The sequence below is a fragment of the Ambystoma mexicanum genome, chromosome 1p (genome assembly GCF_040938575.1).
Source record: "Ambystoma mexicanum isolate Mex_15411 chromosome 1p, UKY_AmexF1_1, whole genome shotgun sequence".
NCBI classification, from domain to species: Eukaryota; Metazoa; Chordata; class Amphibia; order Caudata; family Ambystomatidae; genus Ambystoma; species Ambystoma mexicanum.
This window is the reverse complement of record NC_090921.1, coordinates 756121086-756140451: the sequence shown is the minus strand read 5'-3', so window position 1 is coordinate 756140451 and position 19366 is coordinate 756121086. Positions and strand designations below refer to the sequence as shown.

Sequence of the window (19366 nt, the reverse complement as noted above, 5' to 3'; positions counted from 1 at the left end):
CATTTTGTGTCGGTTCCTTTGAAGAAAAGATAACCTTCAACTACAGCCCAACTACCTTGTTTTTTAGCAAAACGGCCAATATAAAATGGACTGTGTGCTACAACGTTTGACGTGAAGCAGAATACAAGCAAAGAAAAGAAAAGCAGAGTTCCCTCATGTTGGTGTTTTGTCAAGACCATGCCTGCAGTCCGTAAAACAGTGGTCTTCAAACTAGGGGGCTGGCCCCCTAGAGGTGCCCAAAGGATGTCTGGGAGGGGCCCAGAATATTTGGAGAAAGATGAAGATTGCTTTTTTTTAATATAAAAAAAGGATTAAGGTGAATACTTTTAATATAAAATATAAGCAGTAGAAAATCTGCCTATATTTTAAAGAGCCTGACCCCCCCCAACCCCCACCCCGACATTCCTTGGACCCCCTAGGGAGAGGAAAGCCTAGGTGGGGGAGCCAGAAACAATATTTTTACTCCAAGGTGGGGGGCGCGGCATGAAAAAGTGTGAATACCACTACCTTAATACCGGTGCAATATTATGCCATCCAATGGCACCAACTAAAACTAGAGTGTCACTTACCACGGTCATTTCTGGCTTTGCTGAAGTTCACAAAGACGAAATTGGCGTTTGTCTTCACTTCCACAAACTCCAAGGCTGCCGTTAGGCTACAGAGAAAAATATTGATATTTAGAGAATGCACTAAAAGGCTCCGATGCTATCAGTTGCAGAAACCTATGCCCTTTACAGTGACTCTAAAATCAAGAAGATTCCGGCCAGACACCTAAATGATATACATTGGGCTGGGTGAGTCAAAAGAACTTGACAAGTGTAAAGAGCACCGGGGATTTACTACCACCATGCGAACTATTTCTCCAAGCAATTTAGCACCACCGGAGAAAACACAGAAATGCAAATCAAAAAAAGTATCCTTAATTCGCACCACCCAGCAAAGATACGTAATCTGGACCCAGGCTGTTCAGGTGCATCGGTGCAGCACTGTGTGGGGGGTCAGAGTAGCATATTAGTGCTTGAATTTAATAATGGATTACTGGCGCTGCAGTATTTTGCTGTCACCCCCCAGCTCATTTCTTTTCATAGTGGCGCATACCCAAGGGTTAAGTTAACTAGCTTTATCTCTTAGTTTCAGAGGTGATGGTTTAACCACACCCGCTGGGGATAAATGCAGGGCTTCTACACTCATTTCAGAACCATATGCTCCTGGAGAAGTCTGTGCTCCTTTTAAGCCCAGTACTGCCAGACATTAAACTTGGTGGCCTCAGCAACTAAAAACGCCACTGATTGTTTTCAGTCATCACTGTCTCAGGAGCTGCTGGCTGTGGGACCAGGTCTGAAATGTCAGAATGTCTTCTGGGCTCAAGCAAATAGCCACTGTACAGGTTAAACCAATCCACATCCCCCATGTTTGCTCCCTCTTTGGAGGGACCACTTCGATCCCTATCAATTTTCGGTTCCATGTCATTTCATTGCTTGTAATTTCATCTCCTGTCAATTTAACGTGCACATTCCATAGAAAATGCTCATTGTTTTTTTTGGGGGGGGGGAGGGTTGGCCCTCCCACACTTATTTTTGCTATTGTCTACCCGCTCAAACCCTTATCTGCCCTTTCCCACCCCCCTAAAAAATTCTATGAGCACATGCAAGGGAATGTGCACGTTAAAATGGCTGGGGATGAACATGCAGGCGATGAAACGACGTCGTACCCAATTATTTTCACCCTGTCCTCACTACCAATCGAGAAAACCATAATCCCGAATTTATTTTGTAACTCTTTATACCCACCTTCTTCTCAAATATGTAACCCATTCATCAACTCTGTGACAGCTTTTATCCACCCCTTCTTGTGGAACGCCTTGCCTCTTCCTCAAGCAACGGATGTGATCAGTAAATACCCCCAATAAAATATATGTATGGGAAATTACTATCTCCCTGTGCCGCAGCATTTTTTGTGATCACACTGGATGAAATGTCAGGGGAGTGAGATTTTAAACAGATGAAAGTAAAGGTTGCTATGAACTTGCAATTCTGCCAAACCCACCCCAACCTTGTATGGTTCTTCGTGATTTCATCGCCGCACTTTTCATCGCAGGGTTTTTTGCCGCGATTTTTTTTAGAAAAAAACATCAAATTTTTTTTTTGGGGGGGAACCCCCACAAACCCCTTTCTTTTTTTTTATTTATTTTTACATCCCAAACACCCAAACCCATTTTTTTTTAAATGTACCCCCCCAAAAAATTCGATGTTTTTTTTTACAAAAAAAAAATCGCGGCAAAAAACCCTGCGATGAAAAGTGCGGCGATGAAATGACGGTATACCCCTTGTATGGACTATCTTTGCACTGCCCCATTTACTTACCTTTCTCTGTTGCCTTGGTCAAGTACCCTACTTGGAGTTTCTAAGAAGAGTTTCTTGTTGCTAAGTGTCCCATGCCAGTAAGCAGATCCTCGGCTACCTAATTTGAAATGGAAATCTAGCTGCACAGGATCACTGGACAATAAGGCGTCCCCAAGCACGATCAGATTACCAGCCTGCCGTGAGACAAGAAACAGAGGGAGGCAATACATTAATACTCTTAACATAAATGTTGACACTTATATAGTACATTTCACAAAGTGAGGTGCCTTCTGGAATCTAAATAATATCTTCTACTGTATCTACTCCAAGGTTTTCCATGTTATCAACATCAGACGGATTTAACTGTGTGGACCCTTGCTTGGATTTGAGCCTGTGATATGGTAGATACAGGTGCATTAATTCAACCCCCTGAATTTGCCTTCCCCCACCCTTTCTGCCGTACTGGATTTTGAACCTGTGACCTGCAAATTACACAGAGATCTGTGGATAAATGAATGCATGAAAGAAACATATGTGTGTGTACATATATGTATATATATGTATACATGTATACATATGCACATACACGCAAATAAATTAGGCAAGTAGGTACAGCATATATATGACATACATTACTTACCTTAATTGCATTTCTGATGCTTGTATCTGCTTAGATTCACATGCTTTGCATACGCCAACATCTAGTGGTAGGTGCGCAGTATTGCATTTTGTTTTCAAACTTCAAAAAGGGACGTCGAGTGGGTGTATTTATAATGTTATCCCTGTCTCATGTGTATTGTACCTATGATCCTTCACGCTTCGAGGCCCCCCGGATTGTTTTGTTTCTGACAGAAGAGAGCATGAAGTCAATGCATGAGTACAGAAAGTAAAGAAAAGGTGAATGACATCTGTGTACCTTCAAACGGGGAGGAAGGGCGGGCGCATTTGAATCTAAGCAGATACAACCAAGCATCAGAAATTTGATTACAGTAAGTAATGCATGCCTTCTGAAGCTTGTGGCTCTGCTTAGAATCACATGGTGTGCGTAAGCTAGAAAGCAGTACCTGAAGATGGTGGTGGGTTGTTTGAAGGTACAGCAGCAAAAATACATCTTAGCACCACTGACACCCCCTGTGAGTCAGCCTTAGAATGTGTATCTAAGCAGAAATGTTGTGTAAAAGTGTGGATGGAACTCCAAGTAGCTGCCTTGCAACAAATGGCATCTAAAGGTACATTTGCAATCAAAGCTAAGTTAGCTCCGGTGCCTCAAATAGAGTGAACTATGGGCGAAAAAAGGTAAGATTCTATTTGAAAGAGAATAACACATTTGTATGCATTTCACAATCCATTTTGAAATGGGCGACATTGAGACAGGATTCCCTTCTCTTCAAGTGGCAATGGAAACAAAGAATTTACATAATGGTTTTGTTTTATTGAGGTAATACATTACCACTCTCCTTACATCCAGTGTTTGGAGGCTTCTCTCCGCTGAATTTGTGGGATTTTGGAAACAGGCTGGAAGTTCTATAGACTGGTTGACATGGAACTTTCAGATGAATTTAGAAGAGAAACGTGGATGTGTGCGCAAAACCACTTTGTCCTTGTGGGTGGTGAAAAATGGGTCTTGAACTCAGAGAGCCTGCAGTTCACTTACCCTCCTTATAGATGTATGACCACGAGAAAAGCAATCTTATAAGTGGGACACTTTAGATTGGCTTTATGCATTGGCTCAAAAGGACGGCCCATAAGTTTAGTAAGGACCATATTCAAGTCCCACCCAGTGTTGGATTAGAAATTGGAGGGTGCAATTATTTGACCCCTTCAATAAAGACTGTAATGACAGGGACTTTCCACCAGGTAACTTTACTTTGAGAGGTGGTTTAAGCAGAAAGAGCAGCTAGATGCACTCTCTGCGAATTAAAGACCAGTCCTGAATTTAAGAGGTAAAGAAGGTATAGCACAATGTGACAAGGTATGCAGGCAATAGGATTGATGCTACTTGATTTACACCAAATGACAAATTGTTTCCATTTGTTGAAATAGAAGTGTCTGGTATTAGGTTTCCGTGTCTCCTTAAGAATGTACATGCACCTTTGAGGCAGATTTAAATTTCCAAACTCTGAATTCAGGAGCCAAGCTGCTAAATTCAGTGTCTGAGGACTTTGATATATTGTTGATCCCTGATTCTGGGACAGCATGTTACAAAGGCATGATAATTTGATAGGGGGACAAAGAGGATTTCTTATTGGGCGTGAAAACCATGTTTGACGGGCCCACATTGGCGTTATTAGGATACTCTCTCCCAGACTCACTAGACCCAACTACCCCAGTGAATTCACCAAAGTTGTATCAAAAGCCATCGATACCATAGCCCCCCCTAAAAATGAGAAGCAATAAACCAAGACCACACCTTAACGCCTGGTTTACACCACACCTCAAGTCATTAAGAAAGGAAAAATGAAATAGCGAATCCATATGTAGGTCCTCTCCTTCTGAGATGAACAAAATTAACCTCATCAGGGGGCGTGGCCAGCACGCATGCCGTGAGGACAGGCATCCACAGAGCTCCGTCCGTGATCCTAATTTAAATGAATAACTATCGCTAATTCCAAGCCTGCAACGCGAGGCAAAGACAGAATATTGCAGGGGAACCAACTGCCGGCACTCGACAGCAATCCTGGGCGGAATCAGAGAACAGATGCCAGAAAACGAGAAGCCCGAAGCCGAGCCCCGAGGACTCCAAGATGGCGGCGCCCACCGCAGAGCGGAACTAAATCAACCTCGGCCCCCCCGGGCCATCCTACGGATTACCGCAGCTGGGGGCGCTGCTGCGGATGAGCCAGCTGCCTGCTCCACCGACCGCATCCCGGCCCAAGCGGGCGGACGCTTGAGAGTGGAGAACCGCAGCCGGGGACCGCTGCGGCCGCGGCCCGAGGAGAGACTCGGGCGCGGCCTGGAACGAGATCCGCCCGCCAAGGATGGAGGAATAGGAAACGAGGAGCTGCGCCCGCAGCACTGACCCGACTGCAAGCAGGTGAGACCGGGTAGACGAACGGCTGAGCGGAATCACGTGGGGTGCAACAGAAGGTGGTGAGCCCCCATATATAACGCGGAACCGGGATCCCTCCACATCCCTCCTTCACGGGACCACTCGAACTCGCCTCACACGACCTCCCAGCACCTGGGAGTGGGAGGAAGCCCTGCTTTATCTTGGCCCCTGGACAGTGGGAAGGCGCCGGGGCCTGCACCTAAGAAAGCAGCCCACACGCACAATAATAAACGCACCACCGCAATAGCTGAAGGCACAGGAGCGGCCTGGGGACCCCCCTGAGGGACTGCACTGAAAGCGGCTGAAGACCGTCAGCCCACCTGAAGCCCGGTGCCCCCCCAAACACACATTGCTAACTGCGGGCAGGCAAATGCCCCCTCCAAGAGGACGGCAGCAACAGGACAATCAAGGGGCATCTGTTAATGCATGACACACGGTCATAGGGATACCCTTCACTGGAACAAGGCTCAAGTAAACACAAGGCACCAGTAGTTGGGACACTGAGAGAGACAAGGCCCGCCCAACACCAACTCGAAGACCAGCTTGAAACACACCCTATCAGCACAAACCAACGGGCAAGAAAGTGAGGCAGAGAAGCCCGCATTACAACCTAAGAAGCTGGTCACTGGTCAGATAGGGAACCCGGCGGGGATCCCACCGAGCAACACCAGATCTACAGCACTAACTAACGGCAGTAAATAAGGGCTACGAAACCTGTGGATCAAGACCTGGAACAGGCCACCGAGGATCCCTGGGGAGGGAGATGTCACCCCTCAAGGGCAAACTGAAACTGGTCACGATGGACTCTTTCACGACGGCCAAACTCCAGAGACAACCACAACAGGCCCAGGAAACCTCAGGGGAACCCCCACAACAGGAAGAGGATCTTAAACACGCGCAGGTCCTACAGGCAATATTGGCCCTCCGCACATCGGTGGAAGGGAAGATAGAGGAGGTGAAATCGGACATACAACTCATGCGTCAGGATGCTCGCAACCTCACTGAAAGGGTCACGACGGCAGAAAATATACTACAGGACACTGTGGAGGGTACCCAGGAATTGAAAACGAAAGTACAAGAACTTGAGCAAAAGGTGGCGAGGCTGGAGGCGCGCTCAGAAGATGCCGAGGGCCGAGCTCGCTGAAATAATATTCGCATATTAGGAGTTCCCGAGGACTTGGAGGGCCCAGACCTGACCGAGTTCATTGAGACACTGCTACTACAAGAGATAGGCCCAGGGAATCTTTCCCAGGTGTTCTCTGTGGAGAGAGCCCACAGATCCCTTCAGAAACGCCCACCGCCAGGCTCACACCCACAACCAATTATAGCCAAAATTCTGAATTTCCGGGATCGTGAAACCATACTACGATATTCGAGTGAAGGAGGAGAAATCAAACGGAAGGATTCGACAATAGTCATATACCTGGACTATACACCCACCGTGCAACGAGCAAGGAACTCCTTTATTCCAATAAAAGCACAATTACGGAAACTCAACCTAAAATACATGCTGCTATACCCGTCACGCCTCAGGGTCCTACACAAAGGCAGAGCGATATTCCTGGAGAGTCCCGCCGCAGCAAATTTGTGGCTGGAACATAACAACCTGGCTGATGGCAAAGATGACACACCGAGAACAGAAATGGGATGACAACCTACCCGCCGTAACAAGAAAAATAGGGAGACCTCCTCAAGCGAGGCCACCAAAGCGGACAATGAAACTACAGCGGAATTCTACTGAGACGAAAGCTGGATCGGACGAGAGCTCGAAGGATCACACGAGCACGAAAAAGCAACCCACCCCTACGGAAACAGTGTGGGCAATCTACCTACACGCATCCTGATCCAGAAGGCTAGAAGTGGCCTGGAAGGCTCGGGAACCCCTGAGCGTTGCAAGTTGGAAGCAACTGCTGGGGGCATGTTTGGACGTTACTACTGTTGGTAAGTCTCCAAAAGAAGAAAGAGGGAGAGGAGGGGATGAGCTGAGGGAAGGGGAAACCCTCACCCTGACCCATACAGGGAAGGAATCATCAACACCAGTACCAGGCTCATGGACACAAAGAAGGGGGGAACAGAACGACCACCATACCCGCTTTAAACCACCATGACCTCAACGGCAATTAAAATACTGACATGGAATGTGCGAGGTCTGGGGACATATATCCGCAGAAACAGAATCAAGACTTACCTGCATAGAAAAGGGGTGATGATAGCGCTATTACAGGAGACCCATTGCACGGCGGACTCACTGGCCAAACTCCAAACACACTGGGGAGGGCAGGGATTTGGCACAACATACTCCAAATATGCCAGAGGAGTGTACACCTGGATACACCCACAGCTCCCCTTTCGTCTGACTAAATCAGAAGTAGACCCGGAGGGAAGGTTTGTAATGATAAGGGGGCACATAGAGCAGACAGAAATATGCATAATGAACTCCTATTTCCCTAACAACAATATACCGGCCCACCTGGACTCACTATATCCCAAAATTGTGCAACATAGAGATAACCTGCTCATATGGGGGGGCGATCTTAACTGTGTATGTGATCCGACACTAGACAGATCCATTCCCCACCCGAAGGGCCCATCAGCAGCGACAATGGCACTGACCGCAATGATAGACAGGTTGGACCTGGCAGACGCATGGCGGGAAGCACACCCAACACTAAGAGGATACTCATACTACTCGTCCCCACATACGCTATACACGAGATTGGATCACATCCTCATAGGCAGGGAACATTTGCCCCAATTGGAAGGAGCGCAATATTTGGGAAGAACCATATCTGATCACTCCCCACTCTTGGTAACATGGAACCACAATGGCCCTAGACCCCCGATTCCCATGTGGAAAATGCCGGCGGAAGTTCTCAAAGAGCCAGATTTTAGGGAGGAATTACAAGACTCCATAGACAGCTAGATAGAAATTAATGTGGGAAGCGTAGAGCATAGCAGCACAGTGTGGGATGCCCTCAAAACAGTGATAAGGGGGGAAATCATTGCGAAGGCAGGGGGAATCAAAAGACAGCTCAGGAGGGACCTAGATCAGCTGGAGAAGAAGATAGAAAAATTGGAAGCAGCACCCACAGGGGCTCGTAATAGGGAAACGGAACTTCTGAAACTCAGGGAGGAAAATGATATGACGTGGAGTAGACTAGAAAAGCTCGACTACACGGCCAAAACAAATAGAACACACACTGAGGCGGACAGACCGGGCAGGCTGCTGGCCTGGCTATGCCGAAGGGAACACCCCAGGCACCCTACCACCTCACTGCGAGATGAGGATGCGAACATACATCACATGCAGCAGAACATAAACAACACCTTTAAACGCTTCTATGCACAACTCTATTCACATGAGGAACAAGTCCCTCCAGGACAGATCACTGACAATCTGGATGAGATAGGGCTCCATAAGATGTCCCCCGAACAAGCTCTGATACTAGACGCTGCAATCATGCTCGAAGACATAACAGAGGCCATCAGGTCCCTGGCCATAAGCAAGGCGCCTGGAACGGACGGTCTGCCCTCAGAGTTTTACAAAGTATATGAGCCATCCCTTACACCTCTGCTACATAAAGTATACCAAGAGGCATACGAGAGGGGAGTACTGCCCGAAAGCATGAGGGAAACACTAGTGGTCCTGATCCTCAAGCCAAACAAGCCGGCAGATCTATGTGATTCCTACCGCCCATTGGCAATGTTAAACTATGATGCGAAAATCTTAACTACAATACTAGCCAAGCGACTGTCCAGAATAATAGGGGACATAATACACACCGACCAGAGCGGCTTCATACCAGGCCAAAACACATCAATGAATCTGCGCAGGCTACAACACATCATAGCGCAAACTAATGAAGACGGGAGCTCATATGCACTAATGTCCTTAGATGCCATAAAGGTGTTTGACTCCATCTATTGGGAGTGGCTCGAGGCCGTGCTCAAGGGATTCGGCTTCAGACCCGGGTTTATTAGATGGGTTCAGATACTATACACCAGACCAAGAGCTAGAGTGAAGTCCGGGAAATATGTATCAGAAGCCTGGGACATACAAAGAGGGACCAGACAAGGCTGCCCGCTTTCCCCAATGCTGTACATATTGGGGCTGGAACCTATAGCGATCTATTTTAGGAAGCAGTTCTTTGACGCTGGTATAAGGCTAGGAGGGGTAGACCACATCATCTCGCTTTATGCAGATGACGTCCTCATATATGTTAGAGATCCACAACTAAATGTGCCCACCATGCTAGAAGTTTTGGATAACTACTCCAAAGTATCCGGTATCCAATTCAGCAAGTCAAAATCCTGTATGTTCCCCCTGGCGGCCCTGAAACGCGCAGACATAGGGGCACTTCCGATGGTAGGGATTAAATGGCAAACCACCACATTCAGATACCTAGGCATCCAGATAATACACACCCCCACACTAATGCATGAACACAACACAAAGGCAGCATTCCCGGCCCTGCGCAGGTCCATGAGCTTCTGGTTACGACTCCCCCTGTCAATGATGGGGAGGGCCTCAATAGTCAAAATGATTGTATTACCGCGATTCCTATATGGGTTCCAAAACGTACACTATTACATCAAAAAACCCTTTTTCCGACTGCTTGAGTCAATAATAAAGGAGTTCATATGGGGAGAAAACAGGCACAAAATAGCGCTGTCGACACTTCTATACGCACAGGGCGGCATTCAGCTTCCTAATTTAGAAAAATATTACTTAGCAGTCCAACTTAGCTTTGTATCTAAATGGTTTTCTGACGAACCTACCGATGAAAATCCCCTGCTACAGACCATGAGTCTCCCGCTCCACCTGAAAGAACTGGCCTCCAAGCTGCCGGGAAGAGCACCCCACATAGTCACCCTGGGGAGGGACATATGGCGCAGAGCGAGAACACTCACTCACATGCAGAAGGCTTACGCACCAGAAATCCCACTGCCTGCAGATCTATACACAACGGCCACCGACCTGAACCAAATCAGATCATGGGAAAGGGAGGGGGTGTACACCTGGGGAGACCTATACGACGAAGGCACCTTCAGAGAATTTGCCACGCTACAGGACAAAGAAGGCATTCACCCGGGACAGTTCCTCTGGTACCAGAAGGTCCGTGCCACGGCACAAAGCAAATGGGAAACATGGCCGGAAGAACCAGACACTGAATCACTATTAACCTTGCTATACAACATGGGAGAGGGATGCAGACCAATATCCCAAATATACAGACACCTGAGTGATATACCTAACCCCCGAAGCATGGAAATGAAAAGCAAATGGCAAATAGATATAGGCAGTGAATTGACAGAGGGGGAGTGGAACAGAGCGCTCATATTTCCCAAAGAGGTGTCAAGAAACCACCGATTTTGGCAAATACAGATGAATGTACTGCATCGAACTTACTTTACTCCGAAACGGATAGCCAAATTTAGCAGACAAACGCAGTCAAACTGTACCTGGTGCACGAGGGAAGAAGCAGATCTAATCCATATGATGTGGGAATGCCCCAAAACGAAGACACTGTGGGAAAAAGTGAAACAGACATGCGCGAAAACGGGCATGACCAAATACAAATGGTCGCCCGAGGAGTGTTTGTTGGGAACCTATCCCAGTTTAGCCAAGTTAAAGCACACAGTCAGACTTATAGACATAGCGTGCATACTGGCCAAACGAACTATAGCCATGTCCTGGAAAAAACAGCTGGACCACAATTTAAAGCATGGCAAGGAGAGACAGAACGATGGTTGCTGGCCGAAACTAAGGCCTGGGAAGAAAGTGTGGCCAGATCTACAGACGAGTCCAGCAGAGCCCTCGAGGCATGGAAAGAACTCACTAGGAACATGCTTCTCCCCACCGACGACAAGCCACCCTGAGCCAATGCCCCGAAACGAACATACCTACAAGTCAGGCAAGGAAACTCAATGGGACCCAAGAGAGACACTATGAGCCCCGGGAAAGCACCCCCCCCACACCTCATGAGCAACCTGATTGACCTTTTCCATTCTCCCCTCCCCGCTGGTACGAGGGAAGCTGAAACATGCGAATATATCAATGAGACAGTTGTTGTTGTTTGTTAAAGTTAAAAGTAAAATGTATTGCATTTGAGCATGACTAAGGCACAATGTGGAAGATATGTAACCGCTATTATTGAAAATGCCAATAAACAAATTTTAACATAAAATGAACCTCATCAATATCTCCACAAAATATAAAAAGGAAATACGACAAGCCAAAAAAGACAGTTTCGATAACAGGATTCTACAAGACAAATCAGCTACTAAGGAACTTTTACTATCCTAAAGGAATTAGAAAATCCTATCCCTTCTCCTGATAACTGTGTTAAAGACAAATCATGGTGCGCTGAAATACAGAAAGCACTCACTAACAAAATTGCCACGCTCCAACAAAAAATTGCCAAAAAAAAACTAAATGTACCAACACCCACCACCCAACTCACTAACACTCAAAACCCACCTAAACCTGAACTTCGCTTTAACTTTAATAAAACTACTATACTGTAGGTCAAAAAAATCATACTCTCCCTCAATCCCACCAACTGCCGAGGAGACATATGCCCTGCACAAATTATAAAAGATGCTGCAAGAGATCTCTCACCCTTTATAGCCAAGCTCATTAATGTGTCATTTATCCCAGGCACCATTCCAAGCAACCTCAAGGAATCAAGGGTCCTTCCCCTTCTGAAAAAACACACCCTTGACCCTGCCATACCCACAAACTACAGACCAATCACAACGGTGCCATTCCTCCTTAAAATACTAGACAAGGTGGCATACATACAGATCCAGCGATTCTTGAAGCAGTATAAACTCCTGGCTGTCCGGCAATCGGGGTTCAGACCTCAGCACTGTACTGAAACGGCACTCATCGACCTTAAAGCCCAGATTGACGAGCTGAGAGATCAAGGCAAATGTGCCTTACTACTCCTGCTTGATCTCTCAGCAGCGTTTGACCTAGTGGATCACGCTGTCCTTTGTAACCATTTAGAATCAGCTGCACACTTCTCTCAACATGCCATAACATGGATCCAATCTTTCTTGAGTGAAAGAACTATGGGTGTCTTCTCTACCTCAGAAGCAGCCGATCCTATCCCCATCACTTGTGGCGTACCCCAGGGTTCCTGTGTCTCCCCAACCCTGTATAACATATTCACCAGGCTCCTTTTTGATGATCTGGATTGTCTTGGTGTCACCTACACTAACTACACAGATGACACCCAGATGCTCTACCCACATACAGGGGATTACAATCAAGACTTGGCCTTGGTGAATATGAAATACCTCATTATCCAGGCCTGGATGGCACTCCACAGCTTATGCCTGAACGATGAATAAACTGAGCTCATCATCATGGGAACCCCACCCAATATTAACAAACTTGGCCACAAATACACCTCCTTTGACATAGAGGTAATACAATTAAGGTGATGGAGGTAAAAACCACAGGTTTTTACCTTGATTCTGGCCTCACCCTGACAAAACAAGTAAACGCTATGGCATCTGCCACAGCTTACATGTGTAAACTGATTAGATCAGCTAAACCATTCCTCTCCTCAAGCAGCTGCATCACTCTGGCAAGAGCACTTGTACTATCAAAGTAGGACTACTGTAATGTTCTTTACATTGGCGCCAACAAGTACATCACAAAGAAAATACAACTACTCCAAAACAATGCCCTAAGAGCGGTGCTAGGAATGTCCAAAATAGACCACATCTCTTCAGTAAGGAGAAGCAACAACTGGCTATCTACTCTCGATAAAATCAAACTCAAAACGGCATCTCCAACCTTCAAAGCCCTCAACAATGCAGCACCCCCTTACCTAACCAAGATGGTTAATAAAAGAACCTCCACTCGACCCACAAGATCAAGTTACACAAACTGCTTAACAGTTCCACCATTCAAACGAGCTACCATTGGGGGAAATAGCTTCCCTGTCGAAGCTGCCCAACTATGGAATGCTCTGCCCCCACATTTGAGGGAAAACCAATCATACCAACACTTTAGATACAACACCATCACCTGGCTCAAATCAAACTATCTCTAATCAGGCAAGGGACCCCCCCAATAGCCCTCATGATTGTCACCTCACTATTACATACTCCAGCCAAATCTGATTGGCCATATTCGCATAACTCAAACTCTGCTGTATTATACCATGAATCTTTGTTAGCCACACACCTTAACATGCAAGATGAAAACTTTTCTAAAATGTAAATATTGTAAGATGTCAACCTGTATATTCTACTGTATCACATTATGTAACCTTGTCAGCCGAAAATATCCTTTGTCTCTGCGCCCTGATACCTCTGGGTCTGGCGTGCGCTACAAATAAAATAAAAAAACAAACAAACACACGTTTGACTAGTTCCTGGTGCATCTTGTGGACTATTTTGTTGAGGAAACGAGTAGGGGGAAAAGCTTAGGCAAATGTCTCTGACCAATTCATCCACAGGCCGTTCCCCTTGGATCTTGTCTGGGGATACCAGGAGGCGAAGTCTGGGCATTGTGAATTCTCCAGTATTGCAAATAGATCTATTTGTGGATGACCCATTTGAGAAGACGCTGTGTAAAATGTCTGCATGCAACTTCCATTCGTGGTCTACAGGAAGTTGTATGTTTCTGCTGAGCACATTTACTAGAAGATTGTTTTCCCCTGGAACATGTTGGGACAAGATGAGCATGAAACACTTGTATATAGGCGTGTTATACATGCCATATCATATCCTATCATCTTGTGTTTCTGTGCCCAATTTCCTAGTTCTGGGTAATTTGTTGACCAATAAGTGTAAATACACAGTAACGCAAGGTAGATGAGACTTTACTTTAATATATTTATAGAGCACACGTGGGTACCCGGAGGCATAAGGATGCTACATACAAGCAGGAGACAAACAGTTGCAGAGAGCCATGACACCATTCATAGAGGAGCGTCAAGTCATTCGTCTGAATAACAGGCCCCACAGACTCTCCTCAGAGTTCAGTCAACTACTGGCAGAAAACAGCAGAAGTCTCAACACCTCAGGGGGAAAGGGGAAGTGGATAAAATAAAAAAAAAGAACACAGGCTCCAACTTTGTTGAGAGCCTGCAGAGGATGAGAAAATAAAATTAATTATTTCTACTCACTGAAACAGTCCCACCTAGCTGCCCATGTGACTTCTAATACCTGGTTGACCTCCTTGAACAACTGGAAGGTGTGTTGAAATGTTCAATATAGATGATTACTTTAATTTCTCTGCTTCCTTTGGCTGAAGAGAATGTTTCCTGAATTCTTTGAACACATTGCTTTGTAGCAAGCTCATATCTAAGGATCTAATGTGTCATTTGCACTGCTTAAAGTTGGCTATATAAGAATAAAATACATTTTATTTTTCTTTTCAAATGAAGTCTTGAGGTTTAAAGTCTTTCAACACATAAATTGTTCCACAAGAATGTCTGCTTAACTTGCCCCTTTTTTCTCCTGCATCTTGAGCGTGCGCACTGTGTTACTTAGAACTGTGCTAAGGGAAACTCTACACTTGCACATGGGCAGTAAGCAAATGTCTGAAAGGGGACACTTACTCCCTCCAGGCTGCCTGCTACTCTTCGTTAACTACACATTGCAAGATAGAGACACTAGTCTCAATGCGCATGCACGCGGCTGTGTTATTTCTCACTGAAACGCTTGCCGCGGGTAAACAATGTTGAAAAGAACTCCAACTGGTTTAGCAAATGAGAGAAATCCGACTCTGCTTAAGTCTCCCACACGCCGTTCAATCCTCTGAACCCTGGCTCCTTATCACGAAGCGAGCGCGCAGCATCAAGTCATTTGTACATGAAGCAATGAAGCTATGCTACGTGTCTGTAATGGCTACTTTTCAGCTCCCAAAATCAACAGACACAAGTAACGGAGTGCTGAGAACTTTTAAGCCTAACTAAATACCTAAACTAATTTTGAATTAAACAAAAATGATTTCTTTCAAAAACTTTTCCTGTCAGTCTGTTGCTTTTTTAGAAATTGTCCAGAAACTAAACTAGAGCGCAGCACTCCCACCAGTCTAACAGCCTGTCTTGTCCCACGTCGCTCTCCTAGAGAAACCTGAATCTTCACCAACCTGGCCAGGATATCTGTAATACTTAAATAAGCCTTAACATTAACGGTAAACTGTAACAGGACCTTCCTGTTTGGGGAAGGACAATGAAAGGCAGTTTGGAATGTGTTTTCAGTTCCCTAGCAGTCACAACCTTCAACCGGCTTCCAGCTTCTTCTTCTCCAATCAACTGCCAGCTTCCACTGCACCATGTTGGCTTGGGGAACTCCCCTTCTTAAACAATAGTGGTTATGGGCCAAACCAACTAAAAGTAAGCATTGAATGTAACTAATAATTACAGTGTTCAGAAATCAATCAGAATGGGAAGCTGACAAGCTGCCATATAAAAAGCACATTTGGAGGTCTGAGACAGGGTGCATTTATGGATCTTAAGTTGGTTGGTCTTGTTAGATCGAAGGTTCTTCATGTTTGATTTGTTGACCAGGGCATCCTTCAAGTATAAAGGACTTGGGCCCACCATGCATTTGTGTGATCACCCGAAGGCGGAATTGCATCCTAGCCTCGATATGGAGCCAATGTAAATCGCGTCTGGCATTAAGAGACATGGGGCCTCATTCCGAGTATGGCGGTAAGGGATAGCGGCCACCGGTAACGAGACCGGTGGCGGTGATCCCTTACCGCCATACTCTGAGTTCCTTTTGCGCCCTCGCCCTTAACGCCTGCTTTGAGCAGGTGTTAAAGTCGAGGGCGCAAAGGGGCCTCCAAGCCAATAACGGTGACCGTTATGAACGGTCACCGTTATTTGCATCTTCCCCATTCCCATTGAGCCCTATGGGGGCTCATTTGGGAATGGGGAAGAGCCTTGGTGAATGGGGAATTACCGCCCCGCCAACCTTGGAATGGGGCGGTAATTCCGCCATCCACCAAGGCGCTGCCGGTCCGGGTACGGCGTCAACCAAGGCGTTAATAGCGCCATTGGTTAGCGCCGTACTCGGAATGAGGCCCATGGTCTCTCCTACCAATTCCAGTAGTGACCCTAATGGCGCTGTTCTGTATAATTTGTAGTCTAGAGCAGTCTGATGTATTGAGTGTTACTAAGAGGCTACTACAATAATCAATTTTAGAACAGATAATTGCTCTACCCACAGTCTTGCAGTTGGCTTGTGAGTCATAAGGGAGAAGTTGGGCTAGAAGCTTAATGCAGTAGGCTATGGATGAGACTAGGCTACTCACTTGGGCATGCATATTCAGATTTGGTCTACAAAGATCCCAAGTGTCTTAACTTTATTCTTAGTTTTAATTTCAGAACCTGCTACCAAAAAGGACTTGTAATCAGGTCCCAATTTAACCACTCTTTTCCGTGCACTAGGCCATTCTCTACCATCCACATTTGAATCAAATTATATATTTTGTTTATGCTCTGTTTTTACCATTTGACTCAAAAATGCAAGAAAGTGGGATGATACACTGCATTTCATCCACATAATTGATAAATCCAACACCTTGCTCCTCCAGCAAATCAAAGAGGGGAATCGGAAAGGTGGTATAGAGGGCGGCCGCCAAGCATTCCCCCTGTGGGACTCCATGGGTCAACGGTGCTGGCAGAGCCTCTGCCACCTCACTACAGACTCTATAGTGCCTGTTACTGAGGAATGATTCAATCCAGCCTGCAGCCTGGTCTGACATATAGAAGTTTGCTATAGTGGAACATATATCGTGGCTAAGAGCGCCATGATAGGAAAATGGACGCTGGTTTGTGTTAAGATTCAATCCATCTACCTCAGAAACAGACTAGGGATGCAGAGTCAGGAGACGTTGGAGAAATAGCTTTGTGTGCAAAATAAAGAGGAAGAGTCTATGTTGGACTCAGATCAAGGGTTTCATTTTAAGGAACAATTGCAAGACACAAATGGGGGCAGATGGATAAGCCATGTGCGCAAGACATATTTCTCTTAGATTAAAGAAGAAGAAAACATTTGCAAGAGCCAAGTATTGGACAATTAACAGTGAACAATCAAAAAATAGTCATAAGTGCCCCCCTGCGAGAACAAACACGGCTAAATGACCTGTTCTTTTGGAAGGTACTCACTCGAGAGTCTGCAGCCACACTTTAGCTCACTGTGTCTTTCACAGAAGGGAAATAGTCATTTGCATATCAGTTTTTGTGGGCAGTCCAGTACCAAAATGCTATGGCAATTCTCTTCTGAAGAAGAGTACCAACAGCAACCCCAGACACGTGTTTTAGCCTTGCTGGGCCTCATCAGTGAGGTGGAGCTGTGCCTCGCTGAGCACAGTTAGCAAGGTGTCCACGTCTGGATTACCCTAAGAAACTTAGGGTGACTAAACCAACGTCCCTTAAACAATCAAAAAATAGTCATAGGTGCCCCTCTGCGAGAACAAACACGGCTAAATGACCTGTTCTTTGGGAAGGTACCCACTCGAGAGTCTGCAGCCAAACTTTAGCTCGCTGTACATTTCACAGATGGGAAATATCAATTTGCATATCAGTCTTTGTCCCACCCACATGGGTACCTTCCCAAAGAACAGGTCAATTAGCCATGTCCGTTCCCTTAGAGGGGCACCTATGACTATTTTTTTTTTTACCAACTTTATTTAAATTTTGGAGCACATCGACATGCATACATTAATAAACCGATCAATAGCATATATGTAATACTTCTTACATGTCGCTTCCTCGTAACCCCTACCTGGGGTTTCAACATGTTCCAATGCCAGTGCTCATTTATGATAACAATACAGAGGAAAGGAATAAAAGAATAATATAAATGTTGAACTCCCCTCCCCGTCCCCCCAAAGTTATCTCCCCAACTTAAGGTGAAGAAGTGATTTGATCTGTCTTATTATTTCAGTCAGATGGATCCTTTCAAGTTCAGTATTCGATTCCATCAGATAACAGGTATTGCACGGAGCAATCTGGGCTTGAAGTACATCTGCTCTCTGTCATCCGTGAATTCATGCAATGGTAGCCAAATGTTCAGATATTTGGAATAAGAGCCGTGGGCCAAAGCAGTCACCTTTCTCCATGGCCATCACTCCCCATAGCCGCATCCACCACATGGCCACCACTGGCCCATCTATAGATTTCCATGCCTGCGCTCTTGTAATTCTGGCTGCACTTAACATATGCGTAATTAAGGTGGCCGTCGGCCCTGAGTTTGCATAGCAAGCCTCCACTGCTTCTCCCAAGAGCACCACTAGCGGGTCAAGAGAGGGCTCTACGCCAGTTATGTCTTGAATGTGACTAAGGATCTCTTTCCAGTAGGTTTCCGTTAATGGGCAGGACCACCACATATGTATAAGGTCCCCAGGTTGTTCACAACTCCTCCAACATTCAGGCGGGTATTCTGGATTAATGGCATGCATGCGTGTGGGCGTCATGTACCACCGAAGACAAAGTTTATATGCTGCTTCCTTAATCAAGGTGCATTTAGAACTCTTCGCGGCTCTATGCCAAATTAGGCCCCATGTGTCCCAGTCAATTGATCTTCCCAGATCAGCTTCCCATTTCCGCATATAAGTGAGATTCTCTTCTCTAGTTATTCCCCTATCTGGGTGGCCTTCCTGTATGGTTAACTGTATGGTTAACTCCACTCCTGTAGGGTTCCTAGCTGCCCCTTCCTTCACCCTCGCATTTGAGACCCAATGTCTGAGTTGAACATAGTGGAATCGTTCCTGTTCCGGGATATTGAATCTGGTTTTGTATTCTTCAAATGTCAGGGGTATCCCATTTGCATAGAGATCTCTTAGGACCATGCTGCCTTCCCTGCCACCCCAGTTAGCCCAGAAGTTAGCATGTGTTCCAGGGGTAAATTCTGGGTTGTAAGCTACTGGCGTAAGAGGCCCTCCCCCTCCTTTAATCTTCTTGTTTCTCAGGACCCTGTCCCAGTACCACAGGGTAGT

General features: G+C 46.0%; 1 protein-coding gene across 1 annotated transcript in view; it reads right to left on the bottom strand.

The window, feature by feature from the left end:
- The window catches only part of OAZ3 (ornithine decarboxylase antizyme 3), a 179495-nt gene that overhangs the window by 53554 nt on the left and 106575 nt on the right, over positions 1–19366 (bottom strand). The window contains exons 3-4 of the mRNA XM_069626441.1: positions 2364–2536; positions 570–655 (exon numbers count right to left, since the gene is read on the bottom strand). Coding sequence (XP_069482542.1) covers positions 570–655; positions 2364–2536 — 259 coding nt within the window. The remainder of the gene's footprint in view (positions 1–569; positions 656–2363; positions 2537–19366) is intronic.